Source organism: Pediculus humanus, genomic scaffold (genome assembly GCF_000006295.1).
Source record: "Pediculus humanus corporis 1103172108302 genomic scaffold, whole genome shotgun sequence".
Classification (NCBI taxonomy): domain Eukaryota; kingdom Metazoa; phylum Arthropoda; class Insecta; order Psocodea; family Pediculidae; genus Pediculus; species Pediculus humanus.
The window spans coordinates 462558-476422 of record NW_002987871.1 but is presented as its reverse complement, the minus strand read 5'-3'; the positions used below and the strand labels follow the sequence as shown (position 1 = coordinate 476422).

The 13865-nt window shown below is 25.4% G+C and overlaps 5 protein-coding genes across 5 annotated transcripts in view; 2 read left to right on the top strand and 3 right to left on the bottom strand.

Moving 5' to 3' along the window:
• Window positions 1–1950: 1950 nt before the first annotated feature.
• Window positions 1951–2774, bottom strand: Phum_PHUM569980 (Charged multivesicular body protein 2B, putative; the record flags this gene model as incomplete). The annotated part of the gene is made up of 3 exons (XM_002432069.1): window positions 1951–2165; window positions 2245–2634; window positions 2741–2774. The coding sequence occupies 3 exons, from the start codon at window positions 2772–2774 to the stop codon at window positions 1951–1953; spliced, it is 639 nt and encodes a 212-aa protein (XP_002432114.1).
• Window positions 2775–3060: 286 nt separating this feature from the next.
• On the top strand, window positions 3061–4748 carry Phum_PHUM569970 (FGFR1 oncogene partner, putative; the record flags this gene model as incomplete). The annotated part of the gene is made up of 4 exons (XM_002432068.1): window positions 3061–3141; window positions 3330–3862; window positions 3977–4358; window positions 4677–4748. The coding sequence occupies 4 exons, from the start codon at window positions 3061–3063 to the stop codon at window positions 4746–4748; spliced, it is 1068 nt and encodes a 355-aa protein (XP_002432113.1).
• A 980-nt stretch (window positions 4749–5728) lies between these two features.
• Window positions 5729–6169, bottom strand: Phum_PHUM569960 (mitochondrial import inner membrane translocase subunit TIM13, putative; the record flags this gene model as incomplete). Its single annotated transcript, XM_002432067.1, has 3 exons — window positions 5729–5827; window positions 5904–5972; window positions 6065–6169. 3 exons carry the CDS (start codon window positions 6167–6169, stop codon window positions 5729–5731), a joined length of 273 nt encoding a protein of 90 aa, XP_002432112.1.
• Window positions 6170–7019: 850 nt separating this feature from the next.
• Phum_PHUM569950 (uncharacterized protein) lies at window positions 7020–11041 on the top strand (the record flags this gene model as incomplete). Its single annotated transcript, XM_002432066.1, has 4 exons — window positions 7020–7212; window positions 7771–8844; window positions 10204–10418; window positions 10490–11041. The coding sequence occupies 4 exons, from the start codon at window positions 7020–7022 to the stop codon at window positions 11039–11041; spliced, it is 2034 nt and encodes a 677-aa protein (XP_002432111.1).
• Window positions 11042–13780: 2739 nt separating this feature from the next.
• Window positions 13781–13865, bottom strand: part of Phum_PHUM569840 (NAD-dependent deacetylase HST1, putative) — a gene marked incomplete at both ends in the record, with an annotated part of 4021 nt that continues 3936 nt past the window's right edge. The window contains one exon of the mRNA XM_002432065.1: window positions 13781–13786. Coding sequence (XP_002432110.1) covers window positions 13781–13786 — 6 coding nt within the window. The remainder of the gene's footprint in view (window positions 13787–13865) is intronic.

Sequence of the window (13865 nt, the reverse complement as noted above, 5' to 3'; positions counted from 1 at the left end):
CTCTCTCTCTCTCTCCCCCACCCACCTACACCCCCTACTTCCCCTTTACCACCTCCTCCCACTTTTTTTTAATTAAACAAAAATTTTCGAAACCTTTTTTTACCTTTTTTTGTTATTCCGACTCCATCGAAAATTTATGAGACAAATCATCTTTTCCTTTCTTTCTGTCTTTGTGACAAGTTTTATATATTCCTCGACAGACAGGTATGAGAAAATTTTCCTCGACAGCAGAAAACTACTTAACTTTTTCTAAAAAAAAAAAAAAAAAAAAAAAAAAAAAAACAAATGAAAATATTTTAACGTAATTATTTTTCTTTTTGAGGGGTGGCAGGCATCCCTCCACTAAACTTTTTAAATTTCCTTCTAACAATGGAAGAACACCCTATTAGTAATTCTAGTCCATTACGAATCCATTAAATTATTATTATTATTTTAAATGAACAATTTTCTTCATTTTTTATTAGGGGTATTTCTCTAAATGATAAATAATTGTAATGATAATGATGATAATAACAGTGAACAAAAAAAAAAAAAAAAAAAAAAAAAAAAAATTTAATACGAGGTGTGTGTCATTTAAATACATTTTATTTTTCGTACCTGATTAAAATAAAATTATTATTATTATTATTTCAATAATAATTTCGTCGTCGTAAGGTACGTATTATCTATCACACGTGATCGAGATATAATTTTATATATCGGATGAATAAATATGAATGAAAATTTAATTTACCTGTTTTGTGTGTGTTTCGCTTGCGACGGACATTTTTCAAATGGCATTTCCTCTATTTGAATCCTACGTAGTTTGCATTTGCACGACATCTGTGAACAAAAATATTAACTAAAATTAATATTTTACGAGTTTATAATACATTTTTATTTTAATTGTTATGCCATCTATTGGAAATTTTTAAAACTAAATGCTTTAAAGTGTTTGTTTTAACATTTGATTATTTTTACTTAAAATTGTTTTTCCAAAATTTGAAAGAATAATAAAAAATTAATAATAACTTTTTAAAATTTGTCTGCTTTTCCTCCCCTCCCCCTCCTTCTCCCTTTTCCCTTTAAAAAAAATATAAATTATAATGAATATTAAAAATAATAAATTAATTCGATTAAATTCCTTCTCAAAAAAAAATAAAAATAAAAAAATAAAAATATAATTTTTAATTAATATAATACATTTATAAAAATAATTATTAATTAAGGCCATCATTATTATATTTTAAAATAGTAATTAAAATGGTGCGTCATAAGGCATTTGATAAGTTTTTTTTTTTAAAGCTAAATATCCGATTTACTTTTAAATGCAACACAACACAATACGATTTAATTATTTAAAAAACAAAAAAAAATATAAAAATTTTATTTTTAACTAATAATGATAATTATTTTTTAAAAAAAAAAATTTAAGTAAAATTTTTAAATTATTTTTAAAGACTAGAATTAATTAAAAATTAATTTTAATTTGTCGAGTTTTCCTAGTTTTCGTTTTTTTTTTTTTTTGTTAATTTCAAACATTATTACGATTAATATTTATAAATATATATATATATATATATATATATATATATAAATTTAAATTACATCATGGATTCATTATTAGCATTAAGCAAAAATTATTAAAAAAAATTGCATTAAAAAATAAAAATTTTTATGATTTTGCAAAATACTCTTATTAAATGTCAGGATATATTTATCGATTTGACCGATTGTAAATAAAGATTATGGCAAAAGAAATGTTTGATTCAAATTTTTTAACAAGAACCCCCTTCATTCGATTTTACCTAAGCAAAATAGTTTTTAAACTACTTCAAATAAATAAATAAAAGAACTCATGTAAGTCATATAATAATATTTAGTTGTTTGTTTAAAATATGACTCGATTTCATGTAAATGCATTTAAATATAATACCTAAAAAAATATTATGAATCGATGCAGTTGATTTTTTAATTAGGAACTCTCAGTTTTGCCAATTGTGCTTCTATTTCTTCATCAGTTGGTAGTCTAGACTTTTCCCCAACTCTGCCTCTTACAGCATTTGGAGCTTTAGACATTTCACCAGATATTTCTATTCCGATTTCATCTAAAACTTGAGTAACAACTTTATCCGATTCTTCTTCATCATCTGAAGCATCTAGTATGTCATCTAGGGTGTCATTAACTAAAAAAAAAATATGAGAAATCGAACATAAGCATCAAAATGTCTACTTAATGACTTTTTTTTAAGATAAAAAGCTCACTTATTTCTTCCGTCATTCCCATCTTGGTTGCGGCTTCGTGAAAAGCTTTCATATCATTTGCCAGCCTTTGTGGTTGCATTAGTTTATTTATATTTCCCATGGTTTTCGATGTTGTCGCCATTGCATCAGTCAATGCAACATTTGCTCCCATCATTTTATTTTGAGCAGCTATACCATGAATCTTACTCGTAGCTGCTATGGTCCTATTTTTTTGTTTTCTTAATTGCACCAACTGCTTGGCTAAAATAGCGCAGCCTTCTTTATTACCTTCTTTAGCCATTTTTCTTATTTCCATTTCAATTTTTTTTTCTTCTCTTTCCAATTGATTTCTATCTCTTTCGATTTCTCTGGTTACTTTTCTTAAATCTCGATCATTTGCTCTTTGTTGTTCTAAAAATTAAATAAATTTCGTTAGAAAATGTACAAGATTATTTAAATAAACATATTTTGCATTTAAAAATTTCAAAAGTTTAAGGTTGACATAATAAAAGTTAACCTTTAACGGTAGGAGTCTTTCCGAAAAAATTCATTTTAATTGAGCAACAAGTTTAAAACTGTTTCAAACGAATATTTTTCAATAAAATTTGATTTTTTTTTTTTAGTCAGATACAACACCGAATCCTTAAATTCTGTTCTTTTGCTTTAATTCAATTATTGAGCTTTTAAGCAGTAGCAAAAGTGGCCGTACTAATTGACACTGTCAAAGGAAATTCTAAACGGTAAACATTACGTTAAATGTAAAATTTCATCAATTTAGTATTTTATTTTGTACTTATTGTATAATTATCGTAATACTCTCGTGTGATAGAAAAGAAAATGTCCGTGGAAGAAGACATTGAACTAAAAAACTTAGTCGCGCAAACATTAGAGAATAAAGGAATATTACCGAAAATTAGAGTGCGTATTGCCTATTATTTTTACATGCAGAATTTGTAAACAATTCAATTCATCATGCACTATTACTAATTATTCCTAACGAAAAAAATATCATTAACAGCTTAATCTTAAGAAGAATATTTAAAAATATTATGCTGAAACACAGAAGTTTTAAAAAAATTTAACACATGTATAATTTTTGATTTTAGGCAGAACTCAGGGCCAATGTTTTTTTAGCCTTAGAAGAAAATCCAGATACAAATGAAACGTTACTTAAAAATGAAAAACTATCGACATTTTTAAAAGTACCTGTTGGTGCCTTAGTACTTAACTTAATACGAGAATTTTTAAAATTTTTCGAACTAGATTTTACATTATCCGTATTCGAGCCTGAAACAAAATATAATAACGATTATAATGAAATAACTAGAGATAAAATGATAAATGAATTAAAAATTACAGATCTGAGTAAAAAGTATCCATTACTTGTAGAAGTTATTGAAAAAATTATTAATATTAATAAATCTCCCATTTGCAAAGTCTCAAATATTGATATTGCAAAAGTAAATGATAAATACGATTGTGGAGATCATGGAAATAATACTATTTCTCCTGTCCCACCTCTAAATTCAACTTTTATTAAAAAAAGCGAAATTCAATTGTCGCCTATAAGTCCAGTTGAAAATGAAAGTAGAGAAGATACTAATGATTCTATAAAAGAAGCTATTTCTAACAATTACAGGTATTTGTTGAATTAAATTCATTAATTGAAAGAGAGAGACTGACTTATCAAAAGTACAACAATAACAAAAATTTTCAAAAAAATTCTCAAGTCTTGAATTAAAATTTTTTGCAGTGAGTCAGACAGTTTATCAGAAGGGCCTATAAATTTAAATGATTCTCCAAAAGAAGATTCACCATTACCTACATCACATAAAAGTAATTCTAAAGAATCAAACTTGGGAAATGTCGCACCGAAAGAAACTCTCGAAATAGATTTACTAACTTTTACACCTGTTAAAGATAGTAAATTAAAAGAAAACCATAAAAATAATTCAATATCTAATAATAATGTTGTGACAAAGACTGATGAACAGAAAGACAAACAAAAATCACAATCTGTTTTGGGCGATTTACCACCCCTAACATCAAAATCGGAAGATAAAGGTTTTTCAATGAACGACATAAAAGCCATTATGGATGATTGGTCTGGAAAAGAAAGTACAAAAAACAAAGAAGTATGTTCCTTCTTAGAATCAGCATTTCTTTTTTCATTTACATGACAACCTATTTTAAAATAAAAATTATTATTTTAGTTATCTGCCGATTCAAATTGCAATCCAGAGTCGGAAATGAAATCGTCTGCTCATCTAAAATCAAGTATTATTAGCGAATCTCAAAACGTTTTTCAAAAGTCGGACAACACTGATGCAGATGATTTCGAAGAGGACAGTGGGGATCTTATAAATGGACACTCACAGGTTATAAAATTACAATAATTATAATTAATATTCATTATACATACCTGTTAGAAAATTAATAATTTTTCTTTTCAGGAATCGCCTAAAACCATCGATGAAACCATATCAAAACTCAGCTCAGCTGCAGATTATTTAGAAACTTTGTGAGCATTTTACTACTTGTGCCTTCAATTATCGATTGTTGCCATTATTTTTAAACACCTTTTAATAAAATAAATATGTTTTTACATTTTAAATGATTTCATTTAAATTTTTTTTTAAAAACCATGGCTAAACAAAAATAAAATGTGCTCATAGTTTTTCCCATCGTTAAATTTTTTTAAAAAAATTTTTTATGTTTACAATAGATATTTAATTGTATTGTTTGAAAAATGTATGATGTGCCATTAATTATCATATATATTTATGTATGCAAAAGTTTTAATTAAATTAAGTTTTTCAAATATGGCTTTATGATTAAAATATTTTCTTTCATATTTTTTGCCTTTACAAATCATTATTCAGTTCTCATTTTATAAACTATCGAATCGTATGAAGATAATAAAATTTTAAGATAAAAAAGTTGTTCAATAATTTTCTTGAATAAATTTAAGAAACCTTAAAAAAATACCTAAAATTAAATGAAAGGTATAAAAAGAAATAATTTTCCTTCACTAAATTATAAGCAAATTATTATTTTTCTTAAATATCGAATCATTTTGCGAGTAGACACTGTAATTAAGAAAATGAAAAAAACGAATTGCAAAACAGTGTCATTCATTAAATTAATTATATTTTTCATGTTTATCCCTAAAAATTAAAATTTAAGAAATAATTTAACTGAAATTATATTTTCTAATAATAATAATAATTAAGAAGGTAACAGCTCCCCGATAGTTATCTTAAAAAAATTTTAAGATTAATATAAAAATGCATAATATTATAGCTGTATATTTAATAAAATTAAATAAAATTGTAGGGGAAAAAAATGATAATTTGCCTCCCTAGTCTCATAAATTTAATGACAACTGAATAATTGCTTTAAATAATTATTTGTACCTAGAAAAATTCAATTAAAAAAAAAACACAAAAAAAAAAATTGTTCCAGACTTTACTATATCGATAACTAAATTTTAAATTTTTTTCAACTACATCCTTTGTCTTTCTCTTTGAAGCCTATTTCCATAAGCTTTTGAAACAAGATTCCATGAATCTAAATATCTATCCATACACATGGCTACACATTTCTATAAAAAAAAAAAAAAAAAAAAATTACATACATTTATGCAATAAGTGAAGTATAAGTATTAAATTATTACTTACTTGTTCATAACTATCTAGTGATGTACCGGGTTTATCTATGCACTTTTTAAAACACTTTTCAGTCATTTTCTATAAAAAAAAAAACATAATAATAAACACGAATTACTAAAAATCGAATCAGTACTAATATGAATAAAATCAATTATTAAATATTAACTTACTGTTAATAGCTCTTGTGCATTTACTACAGCTAACTGTTGTTTAACCTGTTCCATCAATTCATCTTTCTGAGACCCTGTTAATTGTCCAGTTCCCAATGCATCCATTTTGAATTAAATAAAAATTTTATTAATAACACAGATTTAAAATGCAATTATACGAGTAAAGCAAAAAATCATTTTTTTTTTTTTTAAAATAGTAAATGAAAAAACGTGTTTTTTCATTGGAACAAAGGAACGCGCATCAATACAGCTCACATTTGCTACGGTTAATGTAGACGCAACGGTCATTTTATCAGAATGACGAAAGTTCTAATGTGTCACAAAATTTAATTTATAATTTTTTTTTTTTTTTTTTAAATTTTGTTTTTTATAAAATTTATTTTACGCCTTTTTTTTCCCCCCTTTTAAATATTGTGATTTGATCGGTGATAGAAAATTTTGAAAATTTGACGATAGAACTTAAATATGGATCTTTCAAAAAATTTTTCGAGTATCTGCAATGAAATAGAATCGGTAATTAAACAATATTTAAACTAATTATTTAAAATAAAATTTTTTTTTTATTACCTTAAGCTATAAAAAATTAGTTTTTCTAACAGAAATATAATATTCTAATCCTTGTACTTTGTTTTCTAAACAAAACTTTAATATTGCAATGAAAATGTGTCTTGATTAACATTGTAATTTTTTTTTTTTAATTCAAAAATTCATTTAAACAATAAATAAATGTTTGAAACTCATTTTATTCTTTTAAAATTTACTCGAGTTTTAAAATTAAACTAAATTTTTTTTTATTTTTTGTTTTTTTTTAATTTATTTCAATTTAATTTGATGAATTTATAAAATTTTTGTTTTTGAACGAGCGCAAAGCGGGATTTTTTTTTTTATTATAATGAAAGTACCCTTCACGCCACTTATTGTGGTGGCAATAATCATCTAATTTGTAAACTAAATAATGGCTACAAATATATCAGATGATTGTTCACCTCCCGTTGATTTTAATTTATCATCAGAAATTGACGAAATAAAAGACAAAAATAATGGTGTTCGTGAAAAGTGTTTACTATGTAATAATTTAAGGACTACATTTTATTGTAAAATATGTGTTGCGAACGGAGATTTTTATAGTTCAACTCTGCAAAATCCAGGTACTTTGTTTTTATTTATCAGTAGTAACCGTTTAATTACATGTAGTTTACTGCGCATTATTTTCAATAATAACGTTTATGTTTTTTTATTTAAAACTCGATTAAATACTGCGTTATTTTAAAATTCATTTCATTAGATAACCATTATTTCAAACGTAATGCCGTCTACCTGTTTAGAATAAAAAAAAAAAAATTGTTTTTTAAATGTTGAATTAAATCATTGTTTTTAAAATTTCCTTTCCTGAAAAAAACAACAACAACAACAAAAAAAATCATAAATATTTATAAAAAATTTAAAATTATAAATTTTAACATAAGAATTAATTGAATTTAACGCACATAATTTTTAATACCAATTATATGATAATATTAGTAAATAAATGTAAGGCCTTGAAAATTTTTTTTATTATCATTTACTTTGATATATTTCCCTAAATTTATTCGCCATTTTAATGATTAATTTTATTAATAATATTTCAGAAAGATATGCTGACAAAAAATTATTGTGGTTTAAATTAAAAAGTGACAAACAAATTTTGTCGAATAAATGTTTAAAAGTACTTGAAAAATATGAAATTAAAACTAAATTGCAATCCGATATAAATCTGTGCAGAGGAAGGATAAAATTATTATTGCAATTAATCAAGAAAAAAAATGAAGTCATTAAAAAAACAAATAAAGAAATTGAAATGGTCAGAGAAAAAAATGCTGCGAGAACTTTGAGATTGCCTAGAAACAAAGAAAGAGTAGAAAAACTTGAATACTACGTAGCCAATAATATGAAAGCTGAAATCAGGCATAGAAGAAACAAAGTTGCCAAGGCGGAAATGGAACTGAGAAAATTGGTTCAAAAAAATGTCAACGACTTAATTAGTTACATTTTTCCCATAAGTAAAATCGATGCCATTTCAAAGAGTACGGAAGAGCTGGAATCTACTGATACCGTCACGGCCCTTGCAGAAGCTACCCGAACATCCTACGTGAGAGGAAAATGGGTGTTTATGGACTCGACGGGTGATCTTCATTACCGTATCGTCGCACCCACATTACCAGGTTCCGGTGATTATTCCGCGTATTCCGATTGGGTCGCCGCAAACAAAAACAATCATCCGGGAAATGAAAAACTAAATGAAAATCAAGCATATAACATTAGTGCTGCGCTTTGCTACACGGCGCAGTTGGTTAACTTGTTAGCCTTTTACTTGGACGTTCTTTTGCCCAATAGATTAACCTACTCCGATTTTTACAGCACCGATATAAGCGATAGTAAATTTTATAAAAAAATATCAAAGTTAAACATAAACATCCTTTATTTATGCTTTTCCCAAGGGATCGACACTTCTCTCCTCAATCCCAAACACACGTTGTGCAATCTTTTACATTTGGTGAATCATTCGAACCTCGGAAGAACGGAACCCTTTGAAATAGATTCGACTTTGGTTTTTTCGCTGGAGAATTTCAGCGCGGATTTAAAATCGATTGACGATTGTTGTTCCGAAGATGAAGATAACGACGTGCCATCAGAATGGGAAGCCATACCTTTAGTTCCTTGTCCCGAAAGCAGTCCGGGTCCGATTGTTTTTTCAACTCAACAAATGCCAAGCATGCAAGCAACGACGAGTATGGCCGGCGGTTTGGTCACGAGCCTTGCATCCATGTGGAGAGGCTGGACTGGAAATCGATAATAATATTAATTTTATTTTTATTTATGTACCATATATATTTTAAATTAGAAAACTTCAAAAAAAAAAAAAAACAATTATTTTTTGTAATTTAATATTAAAAAAAAAAAAATTTTTTTTCATCTAGTCATATTAAGTTTATTATTATTATTATTATTTTCTACTCTCGAAACCTTTCCATTACCCACTCCCCCTTCCCCCCGTTTTTCACATGATTTAATGAGAATTTTTTTTTTTTTTTTTATTTATTTTAGACGAATAATAAAGGGGATAAAGAAGAAACGAAAAAATTATTTACGAGTCAGGAAAATATCTATAAAAAATTATCACAAGTTTTTTTTTCACAATCACCTCGTGTATCTTCTTCGGATACTCAAAGCGATTTAGATGAAATCCTAAAAATTAAAAAAACTGGTAAAATATTAATAATGATAATGATAATAATAATAATTACCTTTAATTTCTTATTTCTAAGAAAATTTTTTTTCCAAAAAAAAAATAATTCAAGATCCCTCGGATGATTTACCATCGACATCTTGGAAATTGAATAAGGGATATTTTTTAAGACCCCAAAAAAAAACGACGAGGAGACGACGACGACGACAAAAATCGATAAAACGTTTTGAGAAAAAAAAAAAAAAATTAATCGATAATAACGATATCGATTCGATATCATCCTCGTTAGAATCGATATCGTTATTGAGAGAATGCTATGAAAAAAATGATTTTCCAATATTAACGGAAACATGCATGAATTCACAAATAGAAATTATTAAAATGAATAGCCATGATGATGATGATGATGATGATGATGATGATGATTGGTGTTTAAAATTAAACACAAATTCATCAATTTCAGAAAGTGATGATGATAATGATGATGATGAAAGTAAAGAAATGATGATAATAATAAAAAAAAAAAGTTTAGAAAAATCAACACAAACTGATTTTTCAATATTTTCCAACAACAACAACAACAAAACAACAACAAAATTACAAAATTATATGAAACATAATATTGATTTCGTCGGTTCCATCGTAAATTTAAAATCGATAATTAAAACCAAACCGGAAGTTGTTAAAAATGATTTGATTAAAATTTTCGATAGAAATATATCCAAGGATCGTAAATTATGCTCCGTGTCAAGTTTATCGGAAGAAGAAGGTGGAGGTGGTGGAGGAGGAGGGGGAGGAGGTGAAAAAAATTTTTATTCGAACGAATCGAAATCGAGTTTGGGGACGATGAAAATCCCCGGGGATACACTCGGGTACATAATAAGGGATTCGAACGTCGACGTCGTGTTTTTAGACACGATTAAATCCCTTTTGTCATGTTTTGAAACGGGTTTGAAAACGGATATGGATAACATATCAAACTATTGGAAAAATTCAATTTACGAATTAGGAGCGGAAGTGTTAAATAATGCTTTCGATATGGAACCTAATTTAGAAAAAATTATAACAACATTTTTAGAAAAAATTATCGATTCGATATTAAATGATGATGATGATTATGAGTCAAAGGTTGGTACCACTGAATCCACTTAATTAATTAATTTTTTGGAAAACTTCAATTGATCGAATTTTTTTTCCAGAATTTCCATAAAGAATCAAAAGCGGAATTTATCGTTTTATTTTGCCAGAGGAAAATTTTCCAAAGAAACGTCATCAATCACGTGATAACTAAAATAAAAAATATAAAAAAAATGAAAATCTCATCGGATTTAAATGATAAATTGAAATTCGGACGCTACGTTAAAAATTCTTATTACTTGTTGGAAATGATAAAAAAATTATTACTCGTTTATAAATTTCGTTACGGCGATGAAAAATTACAAATGGCGTCCAATGATAACGATAGTAAATTGGAAAATTATAACGTTTTGAATATTTGGAAAAAAAAATGGAATCCCGGCGAAGGGATTCAAAGTTATGATTATTCGTTAAATAATTCGAATGTTTCCGAGTCTTTCGATGAGAATAAATGGTGCGACGATTTAGACGACATTTTAATTTTTTCCATCGATTATTTTCCGATACTATCGAAATCTCTCGAACAATGTTCAGAACTTGCTAAAGATATTGCGTCATTTCCCATACGACGTCACGAATTTCATGATTTTCCGAATGTGATGATGGATAATTAAATTTTCAACTAAACCGGAAACCGGAAATCGGAATAATTTCTGCGATCGATTACTTCCTGCAAAATAAAAAAATAAAAAAAAATTAAAAAATTAATTCTCATCGTCACACTCACTACGATTCCCCCTCTCTCCTTACTTCCCCCGAAAAAACCTTTTCCTCACCTTTTTTTTTTTTTTTTTCCTTCTCCAAATATTCAACGACCTTTTTCATGACGTCACCAAAAAATGAAATAAATTGTCGATAATAACGAATAACGTACGAAATTGTATTATTAAGAGATCGTGAGCGGATTTACAGAAGAGAGAGAGAGAGAGAGAGAAAAAACAAAAAGAGAGAGAAAAACAATCAAAACGTGAACTTTGACATACGCGAAAGCAATGATAACATAATAATAATAATAATAAAACATATAAAAAATATTCTTATATATATAAAAAATGTAAATATCTAACGATTATTATTATTATTATTATTTTCATTAACATTATCCGCGGGTTTTAGTGATAAAAAAATTCATTATTATTATTATTATTATTATTTAAATTTAATTAAATTATGTTAATTAATTGCAAATATATATATATATATATATATATATATATAAATGTATACATACACGCGCATACCACACGGATAATTATCACGTGCACAACGCGTGAGGTACGTATACGCACACACACACACACACACATATATATATATATATATATATATATATATATATATATATATATATATATATATATATATATATATATATATATATATACGTAATAATAATAATGATAATAATAATAATATTTTGTACAAATTTCGTTCTAACGATTCGTTTCAATAAATTATATAAATTACAAATAACATATTTAATAAATTTTATTTTTTTTTCCTTTTTTTTTTTCTGTACCTCTCCTATAAAACGCCGAGTTGGAAAAATCGATTTTCTCTTTACGTTTTCCTATCGCTAACAACAAAAAGAGAGACAGACAAAGAGAGAGAGAGAGAAAAATTAAAAAAAATTTCATTCGCGATGTGTACTCCGCACATACACACAATTCACGTCGTGATTTTTTTTTTTTTTTTTTATACATCCGACGTTACCGACATAAAATAATCCGAAAGTAATTTATTATTATTATTATTATTATTTACATTCATCACATATCACGTAAATGAGAGAAAGACAGAAAGAGAAAGAGAGAGAAGAAATTAAAAAAAAAAAAAAATCATTTTTCTATCTCACTATTATTTTTTTTTTTCATCCCCCCTCGTCGTCATCATCATCATCACAATGATTCTCATTATTATTATCACTATTACTATTATTATTATTATTTATTTATTTTGTTTCCGTTTTTGTAAACACGTGTGTATGCGCGTGTATATATATATATAAACTTATTTACATTAAATTAAATTTTTTTTTATACATTTAATAATCTATGCCTATTAATTTTTTTTTTGTTCAAACGATGATTATTAATTATTTTACATGGGTATGATAATACAATCGATTGCACCTTTCATCAAATAGTAATAATAATAATAATAATAATAATAATAATAATAATAATAATAATAATAATAATATTCAATTTACGTCATCATCATTACGAAAAAAAATTTCGTTTTTTAATACAAACGACTCGCTCTCTCTCTCTCTCTCTCCCCAACTTCGACGTTTTTTATTTTTTCCTTCCTCTTATTATTATTATTATTATTATTATTTAATTATTTTCAAAAGCGTACCCTATAAAAAAATAATAATAATTTCTATTTAATAAATTTAAATTTTTTTATCGTAAAATAAAAATAATTAATAATAATAATAATAATAATAATACACGTTTAAAAATAAAATAAAAAATATAATAATAATAATAAAACGATCACTTATAATTAATAACTCACTCGTTTAATAATACTATAAATAAACGGTTATAAGACGCTAATTTCATTTATTATTATTATTATTATTATTATTATCATTTTCATTACTATTATTATTATTATTATTTTAAAAACGGATACGAAAAAAAAAAAAAAAAAAAAAAAAAAAAAAACGAGAAATTAAATCGAAATCGTTGTGACTTTGTTTGATTGACTTCCCGACGATGCTAAAAATTTCATCGACGAAGAAATAATAATAATAATAATAACTAATAATAATAATAATAATAATAATAATAATAGTTAATTGTACCGGTTACAACAAACGTCAATAACTCGTTTCATAAAAAAAAAAAAAAAAATTAAAGTATTTTTATAATCTAATCAACAAAATTAAAAAAAAAAAAAAAAAAAAAAAAAAAAAAAAATAATAATAATAATAATAAAAAATAGGTTTTTAATAAATAAAATTAACTAAACAAATATTTTTAAAAAATACTAAAACAATATAAAATAAACCTTTCCCTGCGTTGTATATAAAAAAAAAAAAAAAAAAAAAAAGTATAACGGCCTTTTTCTTTGTTTTCCTCCGTACTACATTTTAATATTTATTTATTTATATATTTATATATAAATATATAAATCTATGTATTAATAAATATAAACGTTTTGTCTTACGATTGACGACATTTTTTTTTTTTTTTTTTTTTTAAAGTTACGAAACAAAAACGATTAATAATAATAATAATAATAACGATTAAATAAAGTGTTAGAATTTTACTGCGGTTATTTGAAAATAATAATAATAATAATAATAATAATAATAGCGATAATAACCATATTTTTTTTTTTTAAACCTGGAATGAAACCCCCTACTAATAATAATAATAATAAATAAATAAATAAAAAAAAAACTGTTGTTACTCGTGTGTCAGC